Source organism: Centroberyx affinis, unplaced genomic scaffold, assembly GCF_046629955.1.
Source record: "Centroberyx affinis isolate AG114_WGS23_722 - 3 ecotype Tasmania unplaced genomic scaffold, CSIRO-AGI_Caff_v1 ptg005268l_1, whole genome shotgun sequence".
Lineage (NCBI taxonomy): Eukaryota > Metazoa > Chordata > Actinopteri > Beryciformes > Berycidae > Centroberyx > Centroberyx affinis.
The window spans coordinates 133,782-152,957 of NW_027282625.1; the positions used below are offsets into that span (position 1 = coordinate 133,782).

At 43.9% G+C, this 19,176-nt stretch overlaps 1 protein-coding gene across 1 annotated transcript in view; it reads left to right on the forward strand.

Moving 5' to 3' along the window:
• Positions 1-16,520, forward strand: part of LOC139667045 (low-density lipoprotein receptor-related protein 1B-like) — a gene marked incomplete at both ends in the record, with an annotated part of 84,741 nt that extends 68,221 nt beyond the window's left edge. Inside the window, 9 exons of the mRNA XM_071546424.1 lie at positions 1,715-1,795; positions 1,882-2,052; positions 3,954-4,136; positions 7,447-7,647; positions 9,907-10,152; positions 12,937-13,134; positions 13,850-14,054; positions 15,828-15,992; positions 16,276-16,520. Of these exons, the coding sequence (XP_071402525.1) occupies positions 1,715-1,795; positions 1,882-2,052; positions 3,954-4,136; positions 7,447-7,647; positions 9,907-10,152; positions 12,937-13,134; positions 13,850-14,054; positions 15,828-15,992; positions 16,276-16,520 (1,695 nt within the window). The remainder of the gene's footprint in view (positions 1-1,714; positions 1,796-1,881; positions 2,053-3,953; positions 4,137-7,446; positions 7,648-9,906; positions 10,153-12,936; positions 13,135-13,849; positions 14,055-15,827; positions 15,993-16,275) is intronic.
• Positions 16,521-19,176: the final 2,656 nt, after the last annotated feature.

The window sequence follows — 19,176 nt, forward strand, 5'->3', positions numbered from 1 at the left end:
CCCAAGGGCTTGTTTTGGGGTTTTCCTCAACCCGCTAGGCTAAGGCGATAAACTGCCAACAGGCACATAGTTTGTGTTGTGTCAGTGGGGCCGGCTGCCGCTGCCATTGATTAAAGTGTTCAGGCAGTCAGGCGTTCAGTCAATTACATTATTCAGATTAACCCCTAAGAAAAACATCTACAGATGCATCATTCTTCTCGCCCTCCCTGCCTTAATGTGGTGATCAGTTGTTGTTGTTTTTTTTTTGGTTCTGAGAACGAAACTTGTTACATGTAGTTCCAATTGGATCAGACTAAATTGGAAATTTGTTATGTGTAATCCTGTGATTGGAGGCATTGATCATAAGGGGAGACTTGAAAAGTCGCACACCCTGTTATAAACAGGACAAGCCAGAACAAAGCTCCTTTTAAAATACACTGTAAGGCATTATCCAAAAGGGGCAAATTCAGATTTCACATCTTCCATAGAGGGCCGACTATAACAGCAAATCTGACAAGCGTATCTAAAGATTTGACACAATGAGTAGGATTCAGATTGCAGATCATAATTCTAGCTGGTTGCAACAAAATGGCTAAGCACACACTGTCAGAGTGACTATCGTATTTATGAATGAGCGTGAATATCATTATGTATTATATGTTAGAGCACAGTGACTACACTGTGTATGTACGGGCAAAGGGGGTCACTCCACTCCTCCCATCCCACCGTGGCTGTAAATACCTGTATCTCTATATCTGTCACCATAGCAACATTTATGTTTCACACCGATATGGCTGTTGCAGTATTTTCAGTTATTTCAATTCTCTTGACAACGCTAATAACCAGAGGAGAGTTTTCATAAACCGCCACCAACAGCGGCATCATATTATCTTTCTTCTTACAAACCTGTTTCTCTTAGACTTTAGAAAAGAACCCATTGAAACCCATTTGTATTGTTTATTTCGTTGGCTTTTATTATTTTTCTTTTTTCTTTTCATTATTGTCTGTAAAACACTTTGTGAATGGTTTGAAAAGTGCTATGCAAACCAAGTTCCTTATGAATACTGTGCTAGTGAGGAACACGTTATTACCTGAGAAGATGAATTTAACCTCTGACGGCATCACACTGAAAAGAAATGAACAGACATGAAGACAACTAATAAGAATCCTGCTGCTGCTTGTTTCAGAGACGGCCTCTCGGAAATGAAACTCTCTCCAAATTAAAAGTACATTCCCTGATTATGATTGTCAATTACAATATCGTTGACTTCAGATTCTGATTATGTTCCATTCATTAGATTACAGCCTAGCACAATGACAGACACACACCAAAATGATACAGGGCCTGTGTATCTTGGTTTTCACTTTGTAAGGCCACATGTGTGTTGCTGGCTTTGATGTAATGACTAAGCGTAATGTCACAGAGGTTGTTATGTTCATTAGAGTGAATTGAGGACATTGACAAATCATGACTGGTAAAATCTATGAAAAGCCATGCTTTGTACATGTTGATGTGCATTGCATGACCTAAATTGCAATTTACTTTGTTGATAATTTCTCGTATTGTGGACAGTTGTGGACATACAGTTTTCTCAATCTGGACTGGTGGATTCAAATAGACTGTGTCACATCAGGGAATTCATTCAAAAACGTCAATGGACAATTACAAATGAAGACAGCTTACTTTTTAAGTTTGATTTGACTTGCCCGTGACGTTTTATGCAAACTTTTTCAGCCTTCCCGACCTGCGAGCCCCTCACCCAGTTCAGCTGCTCCAACGGACGCTGCATCAGTGTGAAGTGGCACTGCGATTCAGGTAAAGACCCGGCAAACTTCCTCTGCGGACAAAGGCGATGATATTTCCACCGTTCTGTTTCTCAGCCGTGACGTTCGTGTGTGCAGATGACGACTGCGGCGACGGCAGCGACGAGGTGGGCTGCGTCCACTCCTGCTCCAACACCCAGTTCCAGTGCTCCAGCGGCCGCTGCATCCCGGACCACTGGGCCTGCGACGGCGACGACGACTGCGGCGACTTCAGCGACGAGAACACGACCTGCGGAGGCTCCTCGGCCAGTAAGAGCGCACACGTTACCTTTTCAAATGCGAGTCAGAAAAGTGAGTCAGAAAAGCAGCAGGTGGGCTCCAGTGTTGCCATCATTGGACTGAGAGGAACACATCCCTCTGGCATTAGATGACTCTTGTTATTATTCACTCGTTTTCATCAGAATGTTTGCAAAAATAAGATGGGGAAATTCTAATTATCTTATTATAGATTCAGTCAATGCCGGAACTTGTTTTCCTTGATAGATGTGTCTCGCAGCAGGCTGCTGAAAGTACAGCTCCATCAGAAGGGTGTTGTTATCCTTATATCTGTAGCATTTAGTGCGCTAGTCATTTGATTTGCAATTCAAATCGATGTAAAAATTCAGATGTTGCAATTACGAGTTTAATGTAACTATTAATCAGCCCGGGTCCAATAACTTTAAGCGCTCAACGCTCACGTGCGACCAATCTTATCTAGTCTACGTTCATGGGAGAGCTACCATCAAGAGTCAAATCTTTTAATCTGCTGTAATTACCTCAGAAAGCCCGTGCCAGCTCTGAGGAAACTCACAGCTCACTAGCTTGTCACTAGAATGTGGAGACTATTCATCACATCGTTTCCTGATATGAACTGCAGCCTCCTCCGCTCCCCCCACGTCTGCTCCTGCTCCCACCGCAGGAGAACGAGCCTTTGTTAGTTTGGCCTCGGCTGCTGGGAAAAATACTTTCTGGTGTTTGATTTTTAAGTATTCGGCGAATAATTCCGGGATGCGAAGGCAATTTTTTTCAGCGGCTTAGTGCGAGTGTTGTGTCTGGTTTGATCGGCGGAACGCTCCATCAGATTCAGAGCATCATCTTTAAAAATGAATGCCGTTATCACACTTAATGTGTAATGGATTTATGTTGCTGTAAACTATGTTCTACACAAAGCTCCTGGGACGTATTGTGATTAAACTGCTTAAGCGTGCTTACTGACCAAATGTGATGTTGTTTCTGGCAAAAATCATAATTTACTAGTATACCATATTATGCCAGTGATGAGCTACATAATTGACTAAAGTGGTAAAATCATTTATTCCAGCCACACTCTTTGGTAGAACTTTTTTTTGTTTGATAATTATTAATTCAATACATCATGAAAACTTCACAGAAGGTTCTCAACAAAACAAAGTAAAGTAAGACTGATATTTTTAACAAGCATTTAGCTCAGGGATCCATTATCAGCGTAGGATGAATACAACACATCTGCAACAAAATGATGCAGCGGCACCAGCTTCTCTTATTTGTAATGAATGAACTCCTGCCAGAGAATAATGTAGTGAACTCAGTGGTGAAGTGCAACCATGGCAAAAGACTAAAAAATAATTTTCCCCTTTGGAACTAACTAACTTATCACTGCAGTGCTTACTATATATGCCCTTCCAGCTGAAATGGATTTTTTTTATTTTTTTTATTTTAACTTTCACGATAACAACTTTTTAAATGATACTAAAATATTCGATGGTGTTATTTTGTGCCTTCGCTCGCTGCTGTATGTCATAGAGCAGTGGTTCTCAACGTGGGGTCCGGGGGCCACCAGGGGTCCTTGAGGGCGTTCCAGGGGGTCCCCAGCAAATTGATGAATTGTTAAACTTCAGCATTATTTCATTTACAAGAAGTTAACACAATTAGATGTAGAAGAATGACTGTTTTGATCATAGTTTCACTGTTTTCTCTCTACCTAGAATACAGATAGTCATGGAATTCTGGACAAAATCATATCTAACACGTAAAAATGTTATCAGATTTGGGTCAGAGAGAAAACATGTCACCAAATGGGGGTCCGTGGCCCTGATGTGGACTAAATTAGGGGTCCTTGATATGAAAAAGGTTGAGACTCACTGTCATGGAGCATGTGTGATACAGTAACCGTTGGATGGCTTCTGTCGCAGTGTTGCCCCCTGTCATCGAGTGCAGCGGGGAGGAGTTCCACTGCGTCACCGACGGGACCTGCATCCCGGAGCGCTGGCGATGCGACGGAGACAAGGACTGCGAGGACGGGAGCGACGAGGCGGGCTGCGAGGGCACCAAGAGGATGTGCGACCCCAAGGCCAAGTTCACCTGCAAAGATACAGGTAGGAGCGCAGTGTTCCGGTGCTCAAGGAAAAGCCCAGCCTCAGATACTCAGATACCGAGATGTTCAGTGCATCCCGGGAGTTATTTTTGCGATGAAGTGTTGTGCTTTACTTGTACGGTGAACCCACTTTCCCTCAGCCTGCCTCGTCTACTTCAACTGCAGTTAGTGATTTCTTACGTTTCCCATAGTGCCTTGCGACAACCCCCAAAGAACAGGCCCGAACTTGTTGCATTCATCTATAGCGATAGAGATAGGTGAGAGTTCTTCCACTCAAGAAAAACCGCAATATGTCTTGCATTCTGGTCTGTTGAGGCTCCTGTGGGTGGAGAAATTGATCTCTCTCCTCTTCTACGATGGATTTCTCCCTGTATGATTGTTGAACATCTCTTGGTGCAAAATGGCGGCTCTAGAAAGAAGCCCTCGCTCTTTGATTCTGAGGGACTGACACCAAAACCTGACGTTGATGTTTTAGATCGCTAAACATTTTCTGTAGCTGTTGGAAATAATGTATGTTTGACCAGTTATCCACAGGAATAAGAAAAACACACCACCAAACAACAAAATGGGCCCAGAAATGGAAGGTACAATGGCCAGTAGCTGTTTTTAAAAGGTGTTTAAGTGTTTTAGGGTGGATTTGCCCTTCAGTAAGTATTTTTCATTGCCAATTATTTTGAGGTGATTGGAGAGTTGTTTGTTTCATAGACCTCATATAGCTCTGGGGTGGGCTGTTCAAAACTATTTAAACGTGTTAAATTGACTCTGATGGATATGGACTCCTATAAACACTGTCACAGTGTTGATTATTACACTTTCTGAGTCAATTTGACACAGACATTTTTCCTGTGTATGTGGTACAAGATCAGATCCCGAGGCACGCAGACTACATATGACTTGTATTGGATCGCTCAATAAGTACATTTTCCATCATTCACCTGAGACAATTGTCTTAATTTTGGTGCTATTAGTATCGATTTGATTGGTATGTGGGGAGAAGCCTCAATTCAGTCAAAACTCAAAGGCAGCTGTAACTGAAATGTGTTGGAAACAAGCTTTTGTTATTGTTACTCTGCTCACACGTGTCTTTCTGACATCCCTGTCAGTTCATATCAGTATCGGATGTGAGTTCCATCTTAGAATAGATATGAAGAGTCATCCAAAATAAGCCAGATATGAGCAGCATTTCGGAATTGAGCATGAAGGCTGCAGTGTGAACATAGCCTAAGGCTTTCACTTTCATGGGGAATCGAGCAAACCTATTACTTTGCATTAATTTGCGATTGATCTGCTTTCACTTTGGTTATTCTGACTTCATTGATGTCCGTCTCGAATTTAACCTTTGCAGTGAGAGCTGTCATCAACAATAAGTTGCCAACAAGCCACATAAATGATTCATTTCACTCTGCCCTTTTGCCCAGGTCTCTATTGAAGAGGGGAATATTTCGATCATTTCATGGATATTTGTATGTGTGTATGCTTTAGGTGCCTGTCTACTGATGCACAAACTCTCCGATAGCCTAAGACCTGAAATGCAAATAAAATCAGTCGCAATTTTGCAAAAGAGAACAGGACTTGAGGTCTTATTTTAGTCTTTTGAATGTCCATCAGAGAAAACATGATATCAGGCTTTCAAGAAAGAGATCCTTTACAAATGAGTAAAAAAAATACATGTAGAGGACGCTAACAGATAATGACACTCATCAAGATAGGATAAACTAAAAGCAAAAGTAGCAATGGATTTAGTCATTAATTAATAGTAAATCTTCAACAATGACTAGAGGAGGGACCCACAGACATAAAAAAGGAGCACTTGAGGAGAAAATCCATCTGTGGATAAGTTGCCCCATTTTTTGTTGGATTAAATATGAAACTTGAAAAGATTTGGTTTAGAAGGTTTTCTGTATTTGAGGGGAAAAAATATAAAAAACATTTTTTTTCAAAGTTTTTGTCAAAGCAGTGTGCTCATGAGGAGAAAGAAAAAGAAAATTGAAATCCCTTAACCTCCTTCTCCTTCTCCATCGTTATACATCGATATACTTGATATTCTGATTATATTTAAAGTGAAAAATGTCCTTGCCCCACTTTCTTCCATATTTTACACATGCAAAATGTTTGTGCACATGGATAGTACATGATAATCTTCCATTTTTATGGAGGGTTAAATCAAGAAGCGATAGTCAAGCACACACACAAACACACTCACCAGATTCCCACACCCTCACCGGTCTCTTAAGCCTCCCACTTGGTTTGCACTGATCCAGCACCAAGCATAAACCAGTGGGATCCCATCGCTCCGTGATGCAGCTTTGATGGAAAGACTATAAATTGGAATATGCTGCGATCCAAGCTTCACCTGGCAGAGTGCATTAACGATGATACATCCTGGCATATCTGTGTTGTTTTCTTCCCAGCCCCCTTCAGTTGTTCCACCTGCCTCTTTATGACATGTACAGTGAGGGAATTACAGATTACCCCCGTGTGCAGGTATCAGGGGAAGGTGTATTGATCTTCTGTGGATTTTCGCATGAAGTGGAGCATTTAGTGCAGAACTGAGGCGGTGTTTGTTGTTGATTGAAGCTCCCAAGGAAAAGAGATTGACGTGTTTTGCTATAGCACATCTCATGTTTATTCTAAGGGAGTGATTTTGGAGCTGAGTAATGAAACATATTTCCAATCCCAACACAATGGCCTGGGAAAACACAAGCATGGGTTGTATTATGGAACGTACTTGAGCAAGAGAACTTTCTTTTTGAACACCTTATGGGTTGAGCAAAAGTCATTCAGACTCTTCCACAGTGAAGGTACATATTCTGCGTTACATCATACTGTATACTGTACATCTGCTGTGAAATAGGCATAGGCAATTGTATGGTTCCCATGCAACTTAATAGACCTGGGAATTGTATTTCCAACTGGGGAAAAGACATGGGAAACGAAAAAAAGAAAATGAAATGTCATGGTAAACTTTGGATTTTAGAGAAAATCAAACGGTTGTCGACCTCAAAGCCACCAGAAATTAGCAGTTAGGAACTAGTTTTAAAAAAAGAAAACTTCTTCCCTCCTGTTGATTTGATCCAATGGTTATTATACCGCTGATATCACCATATCTTCCTTTTTTTCTGTAATGGCGCCACTAGATACAAATTGAGGGCAATGGTGCTATTTCATTGATTCTGTCCTGACAGTTCTTAGAAACCATGTGGCTTTGCATGTACTCGTATGATCAGCTTCTCATTTGTGCAAATCAATATTATGAAGTGCTATCTAACCGTGTGTTATGTCTTCCTACTTCCACGTATCACACCGTACAGGCAAGTGCATCACAAAGAGCTGGGTGTGCGACGGTGACATCGATTGCGAGGACCGCTCGGACGAGGAGTCCTGCGAGTCTGCCGTGTGTAAGCCGCCCAAGTACCCTTGTGCCAATGACACGTCAGTCTGCCTCACGCCCGATAAGATCTGCAACGGCAAGGTGGACTGTGCCGACCGCTCCGATGAAGGACCCATCTGCGGTAATATTTGGCTTGTTTGTGCTTGTCATGTCTGTTTTTTTTTTGGTCACACATGTTGTTAGTCATGCAGGATGTCACAGTCCTTCCTGTGTTTGGGTTTCTTTGATTTCCATTTGTTAGAGTTTGACTTGGTGGAGTGTTTCAAAGGTAAACTAGACACTATGCAATTGTCAAGATATGCCAGTTCCACATGTCAGATTTTCACCAAAAGTTAATGTTTTCTTCCATGCCCCATTACCAACTTGTTTCACATCAGGAGATGCAAACATTTTCATGATTGGACCTGAAATGGGACATGAGATCTGCCTGTTCAAATTCTAGACACTTTTAAGCATTTTAGCCGATTATCTCAACACGACATGGCCAATCAGCTCTATATCTGTTCAGCGGTCATTAGGGCTGCTCTTCTACCACTGGACCAAGTTATGTCTAAACTGGAAATGAGCTCTCCAGTGCCTCCATGTTGTTTGATTGGGCCAATAATGGAGGGTTTGCCTCTTCTTCTGTCTGCTGATTGGCTACAAAGTTTGATGGCGTGAATCCATTCCTTACATTATATGCCTTTTTGTGAGAAGCCACGCCCACCACCACGCCTCCTCTTTGGCCAACCAGTGTGAAAAGTTAATCACTTCTTCCTTGCCCCATGACCAATCGTTCCACAAAGTTTCATGCAAATCCATTGATAACTTTTTGATATATCCTGCTGACAGACAACCAGAATGGGGCAAAAACATAAACTCCGTCAAACTCCATTGGTGGAGGTAAAAAAATAAATAAATAAATAACAGCAACAGAAAAGTATAACAAATAAATAAACCATATTCATATTGTAAATGAACACTCCCCCACACTTTTCCGTGCGACTCTTTATATTATGACCAAAAGCTATTTCTTCCTCAGCATTGCCTTTCATCAACTGGAAGCTGCTTAAATAATTAAGTGGAAACATCGTGTGGAGGTGCTGTCGACGCCCTCCATTCCTCGACGTCTCGGTTCGGAACACGTTACCTGCTGAGGCCCCTCGGCGCATTTGTGCTAACTCTCACTTTCATTTTTCATCTCATATAATAACATGGGATCTGAGGAGAGCCTCTCCCAGTGGAGCGCCGCCATATCCTCTCCTTCACATAGCTTAGAGCCTGATGAGGCACCGACATTTGTTGACTCAGAGACCAAAGGGAGGGAAATGCGAAGCGATGCCCCGGCTTTCCTGATGACGGCGAATGTGGAAGTGTTTGTCCAACAGCCTTCAGAGGGAAGGAAAGGGATCTCATGTGACCAGTGCTGGACGCCTAATCTCTTTGAGTGAGCAGTGTAAACACAGAGGTTCATTTTCAGGAGCGTCACTAACCGAGCCTCGGGGGGGGGGCTCCTATAGGACCCTGGAGTCTCTGTGTTATCACAGCTGAAAAAAGAGCTCATGCTGCACCGCCTGCTCATAGCCAATTAGGTCATGTTCAGGGGGACCTTGAGGGTCTGATTGCACCAGCTCAGCAGGACTCACTCCCCTCCTGGAACCACTGGGAACACACTTTCTACACCCCCCCCCCCACCCCCCCTTGTTGAGGGAGTACAATCCTTTCCTAGCCCATGCTGAGAAGATGGGCTTAATCATTGCGAGCAAGGGGAAGCCTGACCAGTTTCATTTTCACCAATATGTTTTTTCATCTTGACCTGGCAGCTTCTAACGAGACCCAGGTGCCTTGGGGGTGGGGGGAGAAAAAAAAGATGCTTTCCAATAAGATGTGAGAGCACGCAGAAAAGTTATTCTGGTTTTGTTTCTTTTTTTTTTTCCCCTCCCTCGTCTCTGTCTCTGTATCACTTCTGAAAGGACCGGTGCGCAACTTTCGCTTTCCAGTTTTTTTCTTTTGTTTTTGAAGCCGTGACGGTAATAAAGCCGCTCTCCCCCAGGTCATTCCGCGGAGAACCAACTGAGCTGAGGAGGCTCTTTCATTATGTAATAACTTTCTCTGTGTCGGATAATGGATTGCGGAAATATTCCATCATCATGCTCGACTGGTGAGGTCTAGCTCCGAGCAGAAAGTTGCGGCGTTGTCCTTGTGACATCTTGTCCAAAAATATAAAAAAACAACCTTTTGAATTCCCACAATTGTTTACAGACTTTCTCATATAGCCTGCATAATTAATTTCATGCTCAAACCACAGTACATATTCTGTTTGAAATCTCGCCTTCTCTCCCAGTGTTGCTCTGTGCAGTTTCTAAGACCGGAATTCCTTTGGCCTCTCTTCACCCTCCAGATAAGTGTCTCGTAGCCAGAGGGGGCTGCAGCCACCAGTGCACGGTGGCCCCGGGGCAGGGGGTGGTGTGCTCCTGCCCCCCGGGGCTCCACCTGGACTCCGGCAACAAGACGTGCGAGGCGGTGGACTACTGCAGCCGCCACCTGAAGTGCAGCCAGGTGTGCGAGCAGTACAAGACCACGGTGAAGTGCTCCTGCTATCCGGGGTGGAGGCTCGACCCCGACGGAGACAGCTGTCACAGCACAGGTAGACAGACGCCAACCTTTTTACGTTAGTGTTTGATTGTCGCTGGGATCCTGCCAGCTGTTTTTGGTGGTGGGGGTGTGACTGGGTTTGAGTGTGTGGAGCTGTGGTCGGGGTGAAAGTGTACTTTGGTCAGAGCTGAGAATTGTTAATTGATTCTGATTCTGATTCATATTCTATGACACAAAAAAAATCAGTAATGCAAAGCTGCACTAGGCAAGATTTTTATGTGAATATACACCCGTCTTATCAGCCTAAATCACAAAGTGGGGCTGCAACAAAGGAAAATGTCTCATCCCGTCTAATTGAGCCACTGTAGATTCTCCCTCTTGACTCAAATTTTGAGTATTATTATTCTGGTGTGGGGTGTGGACACTGGTGGGAAATCTCCACCCACAGCAAGTGACTTATCCAAACTTAAGAGCGAAATAGAGAGTTCAGAGAAAGCTGGACTCTCCAACGATGACTGAACGCTAAGAAGAGAAAATTACATGATTGATGTCACCTCACCGAAACTACCTGTCGAGCGGCGGAGGCTAATGTGCCGAATTGCCTAATGCGAGTTCATTCTGTTCTGATTTTTCCCTTAACGATGATATCAAATTTATTCATATTCCGTGTATGCATGCTATAAACTCTTTAACTGAAAGCCGGAATCACCGCTCTCATCTCGTATTCACGCAGCGGCGTTACCTTTCACACAGATAGCATCAAACGGAAAACGTTAAAAGTAAAACAGCAGAATTGGAATGTGCTCGCCTTAGACAGTGACTCGGAGTGCTGGGGAAGTGGAGAGGTGGTCTGGCGAATGGTAAAAGATGGTGATTTAGGGTACTGTCAGTTCAAATTTAATCAGTTTCAAATCCGTAGAGGCATCTGGGCGATGAGTCCTGTCTGTTCCTATCTGTATTGATACAGAGTGAAGGAAGCACTTTCTCCCTTCCCCAGCCACCGAGCTTTGTCTCTTCACTTGGCTATACAGAAGTCCTCTTCAGGCCTGATCCCGTACAAACCCAAACGCTTGGCCCAGTGTACTATCACATTATAAATTCAAACTTTCCGCTGCTCTGATTGTTGTTATTGAACAATCTATTTGACGGGCCTGCTCGGTAACCGCTTGGAAGAGGATAGGTACACACACATACTCTTGGCTTGTCACATTCAGATTTATGGACCTCGTTTTGATTACTCGCTTCTCTATTTCACTTCCAAGATTGATGGCAGTTGCAGCTCTAATCTTACATTAAAGTAGGAAAAGAATATGCAATTTTCTCTGGAACCAGATCAGAATTGTACAGCTCCAACATAAATCAAATTTTGCATACAAATACAAACATCCTCATTTAATCTTGACAAAGGTGTTATTGGATTCATTGTGAAGTCCCAAGCACACCTCCGCGCTTGCTTTTGCATTGTAGATCCCAGTAATAATGGATTTGTTAGAAAGTGCCATGGTTATCCACAGATGCTGGTCTCTCCAGTTGCATTTGCGCCAGTTTGGCTACAATATCAGGATGTGTCTTTGGAGCAAGGACACCATTTTAATTGCATTTATGGCACAAAACAGTTCTGTTCCCCAAAGTGTTATTCGGTCTGGAGTGTTGTGGAGATAAGGCTTGCAAAGGTGCCCATTTGTGAAAGATAATGAGTGTGTGTTTTTGTGTGTGTTTTTGTGTGTGGGTGCGCGTGTGTGCATGTGACTGTAGATGAATTTGTATGCATGTGTATGTGTGCGTGTGTGGCAGATTTTTTAGTTCTATAAACATTTCTCAGAGGCAGAGCTGCTCAGAAGGCAGAAATAATCTGATTGGTTCAGCTAAACCTCAGTGGGCAGGGCCAAAGAGCTAGCTAATCGGCGCGCAAGCACTGTTGCCAACTTGACAACTTTGTCACTAGATTTAGTGACTTCTCGGATCCCCTTGGCAATGTTTTTTTCTCAAAAGTAGTGACAAATCCAGCTTCTTTTTCAGACCATGGAGAAACATGTCTTGACTCCCAAAGCATTTGGCGACAGATTGGCTGTTGCAGATGCATGTGAATGCACTACTTGCTTGTCTAAAACGAGAGGTGTGATTCAAAGCACTTGTACACAGTGTAAATCCTCCCTCCACTAAGACTGAGGAGAGAGCAGGATCAGTGTAATAAATATATTCATATGCAAATTAGTGTATGATGTCATCTGTCAACTAGTGACTTCTTGAGCAGCCTCTCTTTCCTCAGGAGAGAGTTGGCAGCAGTGTGTGCAGCTTAGCTAACTGGCAAACTGGAATGGCAAAGAAGGGGCTCTGGTTTAAAATTTAAATGAAACATCTAATAATAAGGGCAATGACTTGGCATTTGTGATCTTGGATGGATAGCTACAGGCTAGTATGGCTAGTTTGAACTTGGAGGGTCAGCTAGGATAACTAGCTAACGTAAATATCTTTTTCAGTTAGTAGCAAGAGCGCTAGGCCTTTTTCACTGGGCTTCAGTCTAATGTTACTTACCAGAAAAACTGTAGTTCTTTGGCTCCGCCCACTGAGGTTTAACTCAACCAATGAGATTATTGCTGCCTCCAGGGATGCTCTGCCTCCGAGAAATGTTTAACTACAACTCCAATCTGCGCATGTGTATGTGTGTGCACATGTATCCCGTGGGAGCTCCTGGTGGGTGTTGGTTGGTGTGTGGTGCAAGTGTATGTGTGTGTGTGTGTGTGTGTGTGTGTGTGTGTGTGTGTGTGTGTGTTGTTTTGCGGTGGCACCGCTTCAGATACAAGCTGCTCGTTTCCTGTCTCTGCCCCCTGGCCAGATCCCTTTGAGGCTTTCATCATCTTCTCTATCCGGCACGAGATAAGACGGATAGACCTTCACAAGCGGGACTACAGCCTGCTGGTGCCCGGGCTGAGGAACACCATCGCGCTAGACTTCCACTTTAATCGCAGCCTCCTTTACTGGACAGATGTGGTGGAGGATAAGATCTACAGGGGAAGGCTCTCCGAGTCTGGCGGTACATCCACACACACGCACACACACAGACACAGAAACGTTTGCTATATATCTAAATGCTGCTGTGATGCATTGGCTGAAGAGAGTCACGCCTTCCCCATCAGATCCCCAGCGGCTGTAATGGAAGTCCAAGACGCTCCCGGCGATAACGCTCTCAGTTTTGTTCTACTGTCTTTGCACACACTCAGGTCTGATACAGCAAAGCGATATTGTCTATCCCAATGAGAATTTATTTCAGGTTGGCCAAAGTAAAAAAAAAAAAAAATGCTGAGGGACCAGAAGTCTTCAAGTTCTCTGGTATCTCCCCTCATAAAATGATGAATTAGAATTTCTCCCCGGCTCTGTATTTTTGTGAGTGCCAGTGCATTCAGCAAGCGCTCTTGCCTTCATATCCCTCTCCGGAGCCATAGAAATCGTCTCGTAGCTGTACCTATTCCTCCCTTTTGTGAGACGTACACAAAAGCCCCGGCATCCGAGGATAATTGTAAACAGCTGGATTATAGACAGATGGGGAAAACCCTTTTTTCATGTTTAATGGAACGCTGTAGAAAGCAATCTCCATTATGTCACAGTGCTTTCCTCAAGAGTTTTCTGACTTTCCTTTTTTGCCATCGGAAAATGTTTTCCCGAGCGCTGTAAATAGACGAGCTCAGCGCTGCGCGGCCCGACCCGGCCCGGTCCTGCGGTGACGGTATCGGTCGATGTTGTCGTTTCAGGGGTGACGGGGATCGAGGTGGTCGTGCAGCACGGCCTGGCCACCCCGGAGGGCCTGGCCGTGGACTGGATCGCGGGGAAACTGTACTGGATCGACAGCAACCTGGACCAGATCGAGGTGGCCAAGCTGAACGGGAATATGCGCACCACGCTGATCGCCGGAGGCATGGAGCACCCACGGGCCATCGCTCTGGACCCGGGGCAAGGGTACGCTACGCACCGACTCCCGCACACGATGTAGCCTGCCGGCAGCTACGCTATCCATCAGGCTCTGAGATTATTGGAATAAAGTAAAATTACAACCCCCTTGTATTTCTCACATCCGCATCTGCTTTGATGTATGAAGATGTCTGCTATGTTAGGGTCCATTAAGGCCACAGATATAGAATACATCAATAACAGCGCCGTGCACTCCATTCCAGTAATGACAAGTGATGAAGCTCATATCGCCTCACCCCCCCCCCCCCCCCCCCCACCCCCGCCTGCCTTGTACCCTTCACCACCCCTTCCCTTCTTCTCTTGTGCACAATTTTTTTTGAAAACCATTTTAAGCGAGAACTCGGATTAAAAAAAGCCTAAAATAAGTTTTGTGCTTATTTGTGCACCGTGCCCCGCGGTGCCCAATATCCAAAATCATGTTTATTTATTCTGCTGAGATGCACGGGGAGAGTGTTTGTAGACTATCTGTGGCTCTGAAATGGCAGGCTCTGCCCCCCCAGTCAGCGGGCGTTCTCTACTGGAAACACAACAGCATCGCATTAGCGTTTCATAAAAGACGGGAATAGAAGTGGGAAAGTAACTGATGTATGGCTGTACAAATCATACTAATAAATGACGTACATATCCTTTTTCTTTGCTATCAGGTGTGCGGTGTTGTCATTAGCTCGGTCACACTGTACATTATGGCACACATCAGGTGCTGTGTGGCTGTTGAGCGCAGTATGTCACTTGGTGTAAATGCATCTGCAAGCTGGCTAATGACTGTACACAGCGTCCAGTATATCTCAGATTAAAGCAAAACCCAGACATTCCTAAAATCAATTTAACACTCTTAAGAAATGAGTAATCTGCTCATGCACTCACTCCTATAGTACTCTTTCACATTTGGGAGGATGACTACATTTCATGGCTGTACAGAGTAGGATTAATGGACACTTTTGGTGCCTAAAGGCGCAATTCCATTCCAGGGCAATAATTCTAATCTAATTACTTGAATCCACTCAAAGGAGTGGGCCATTGATCGGGGAGGCCTGATCCAATGAATACAGCTATTGATCTGGACAAGGATATTTCTTCCTAACACTGTTTCGTTGTCGTCAGTGTGTGATTTAGGCCTGAGCGCCCACTTGCTCTTTCGTTCTCTCTGACTTTGTGGACCAAGGCAAGACAGCGGCCGTGTTTTCTGGGCTTGAGCGGGGACTCGGAACACTATTGATGGTCAAAGCAATGACAGTGTTCATTTTCAGGCCTCATTGAGCTGTGAAAAGTCATAAAAAAGCAGATGGCCTCCCTTTCCGAAGCCAATGTCACAGATGTTGAGGGTTACACTGGACCACTGGTGCTGTTCTTGGACTGGTCACCGCTGCCAATGTCTGTGTTTATGGGCCCAATTACAACAGCATTGTGTACGCCATTATTGCGCTATGCAATTCAACTGCATTGACAAACCGGTGAGAATGGCTGACGAATTGCTCCCAGATGGTCATTACATTGACTGAGGTATCTAAAAGCTCTCGCGTTTTGGTGGTTCTGAGAAAATGAGATTTTCTTTTCGCTTCAATTTGCGCTTTTTGTCCGACTCAGATAATTTTTATGAATTATAGTGAGGAGAAATGATTTGGTCCTTTGTTCGTGTGGAAAAGTGTATTCCCATTATGTCGGGCTTTGTATTTTCCTCAGATGCTTGTTGTTACCTGTCCTTTTAAAAGCAAGCAGACAATAATGCGAGACTAACCGCTGCCTCTTGGTTTCTGCTCCAAGGATCCTGTTCTGGACCGACTGGGACGCCACTTTCCCCCGCATTGAGGCTGCATCAATGAGTGGAGGAGGCAGACACATTGTGTTTAAGGACATGGAGATAGGGGCCTGGCCTAATGGACTGACACTGGATCATCTGGAAAAGAGGATCGTTTGGACGGATGCACGGTACACAATTAGAGCCTGCTATCATGTTGTGTGCAGAACATTGTATGCCTTTATTATAGCTTCAGATAAATGTATTACATTACAGTATATACTGCTCTCTGTTATCCCAGTAGGCCTCAAATAATGAAGCACATGTAAGATTTAGAGAGATAGTAATGGCCACATTTGGTATTAGTGGATCTTGAACAATTCTATCACTTAGAGGCACTTTGTTCTGCTGCTAATGTTCTCTTTAAGTGCATTTTCAGAGCAAAAATAACTTGTGTCTATGTCTTTTAAACAGTTCCGATGCCATCTTCTCTGCACTCTACGATGGTAGTGGTGTCATCGAGATCCTGAGGGGCCACGAGTACCTGTCCCATCCCTTCGCTGTGTCCCTCTTTGGAGGAAATGTCTACTGGACGGACTGGAGGACCAACACTCTGGCCAGGGCCAATAAGTGGACCGGGCGAAATGTCACAGTCATCCAGAAAACGAGCGCCCAGCCTTTCGACCTGCAGATCTTCCACCCCAGCAGGCAGCCGCAAGGTAAGAAACCCCCTTTTTTTCCAGGCCTGACCGCTGGAAATCAGACACTCGTAGAAATGAGACATTTTGCTGTGTTAGCCGGATCCGGGCCAAAATATAATTTGGCTGGATTTGCTTACTTTTCTGGGATAGGCTTAACTTTTCTGGCATTATGGAGCCATTTGGATCACCCTAAAAGTGCAAACTCTGCCCATCGCACGCCACAGGTAAACAGAAGGAAATATTTAAGCCACAGAAAAGGATTTCAGTTAATAACTGACTTGGACCATGTGTCAACAACCAATTTAAGATTTTATGGAGGCGAGAGCTGAAACTGACTATCCAGCTAAAATTTGGCTATAATAAGCTACCTGAGCACTACTGGATATTGTCTGAGGATGCACTATTTTTGAATGCACACATTCTCCTGTTGCAAAGAGAGTGAAGAGAGCATAATATAATTAATTTCAGGCTCCTGGCTCTGCCCTCATTGGGCCTGTCAATCTTGTGGCTTCCCAGCATGCCTACAATGAGCATGTGTCTGAATGATTGAAAAAGGTGCTCATGCAGAGAATTAGCTTGCATTAATGGTACCGCCCAAATTAGTCTAATTGGTTCATACTACTATATCAGGCCTTTTTTTTTTTTTTTCAGAAAAATTAAACCAAAGTGTGAATGAGGGGAACTGCAGAACGAGAGCCGTCTAAATTACCTCTGCCAGGAAGGATAGAGCGCTGCTTTGTGTGTGTCTATTGAGAATTTAAAGGAGGGCATATCCACTAATCAAATCAATTAGTATTGTGCGGAGTGTATTGTGATTACAGGAGGTATAAGAAATAGTTTTGCAACCATCTTTTTGGTTATTCATTAGTATTCCAGGCAATGTGATTTCTTTTCAGCGAACATCTCTGAATCTTTCGCAGTAGAATGGTTAATCAATTTTATGGAAAATAAGCCAAGATTCTGTCCACAAAAGATACACTCAGATATCCTGCCTGACAGAAGGCCTACATATATAAGCCAATTTTTATTTGATATGCAGATCAGCTTGCAAGGTATTCTGCCAAGCCGAAATTAATAGCATGAAATCTGTTTTCAATTCATTTCATTGTTTATTTTTTTTTCTGTGAATAGGTTATTTGAAATGGAATGATATTTGTGAAGCAGATTTGCCAAAATGAATCATCGGAATATGCAACATTATGTCCATGTGTGCCTCGACCACCTGGTTGATGGTTCAGTCTCCATCACAACTGCCTTTTTCAGCATTGCCAAGTTTCAAATTTACCCCTCTCAGCTTCCTACAGATGTAAGCCACCATCCATAAATGGGCATTATTACGGTGGTAATCGGGTTTGCATCTATTCAGCAATCCCGCTGCTTCGCCAATGTGGCAGGAGTTAATTTGCTTGTTTCCTTCCTGTATCTGCATTCTCATGACTGTTCGCCATAGATAAGTGTGAGCAAATTGAACATCATTTCCGAAGAAGCCAGTAAGCACGTCTAATCCCATTTTAAAGAGCTCAACTGAGTGGGCTGGGGTGGGGGGCGAGCTGGCTGATATCCACTCCAGCCAGAAACCAAAGCTCGGAGATGCTGCTAGACCCTGCAGATCTGGACCAGAGAGACCGAGAGAAGCAGGGAGGGATGAAGAAGGGAGAGCTGAACTGGTCTTGGGGCTGTTCGGCGGGTGCCACGGCGGAGCTTCACTGGAGGCGTCAACGGTCTGTAAATGCATTATGCGCGGTTTGGACAGGGAGGCAGTGTTTTTTTACGAAGAATGGGTAACACAGGGTTGGAAAATTAGGGGGTTCTGCCGATTTTTTTTAGGGAGAAGTCCAGTTCCAAGACCTCCCAGTTAGATTAGATAATTGATGTGTTATAGCCCCAATATATATAGATATATATTTATATCTATATATATAGCATCACAAAGAAACAGTCCCCCATTACACCATTTTAGAGAGAATAAACTAAAGAGGCAGTTTCACATATTGTGATTAATGAAACAATATTCATGTCTGGGCTAGAACTCTTTGGAGTGCAATTGTATACTTATTAATCAACCATAACACATGCTACTATATCATAGTTAATGGTTCCGAGCGCGTCTCTTTTCAGACTTCAGGGTTACGTTTGAAATGAAAGTACGGAATTAGCCGTGTGAAGCTTTCCCCACGTCCTGGCATTGTGCTCTGAGACTTCTTTAAGGGCGATGAATGTGTGTTGCACAGAACGGTTCAACTAACACGCACAGTGACGATACTTGCCTGCTTCTGATAATGAGTTTGTTTTATGAGGAGAGCCTGCTCCTCATATTACACAAAGCAAACAACCTGCCTTTCTTTCCCCCGTACTTGTCCTATTCCCTTGAGTGAGTGAAGGAGAAAAAGAGGCGGGGCTGAGGATAATTCAAGCGGATCGCTCCGCAGTTACAGTCGTTCTCAATGTGCAAGCTTAACACAAACACTGTGTAATATTTATGGCGTTTAGAACATGCACAATTATTTGCAGGCAGAAAAAATAAAAACGCATAGTAATTGTGTCAGCAGTAATATTACTGCAAATACGATAGGCTTTGGAACAAATAAGAACAGCAAATATGGGTCTCTCGGTGGAAAGAAGCGCTTTGCATACTAAACAATGCTGCTGCCACTACCTTGGGCCTTCCATGAAT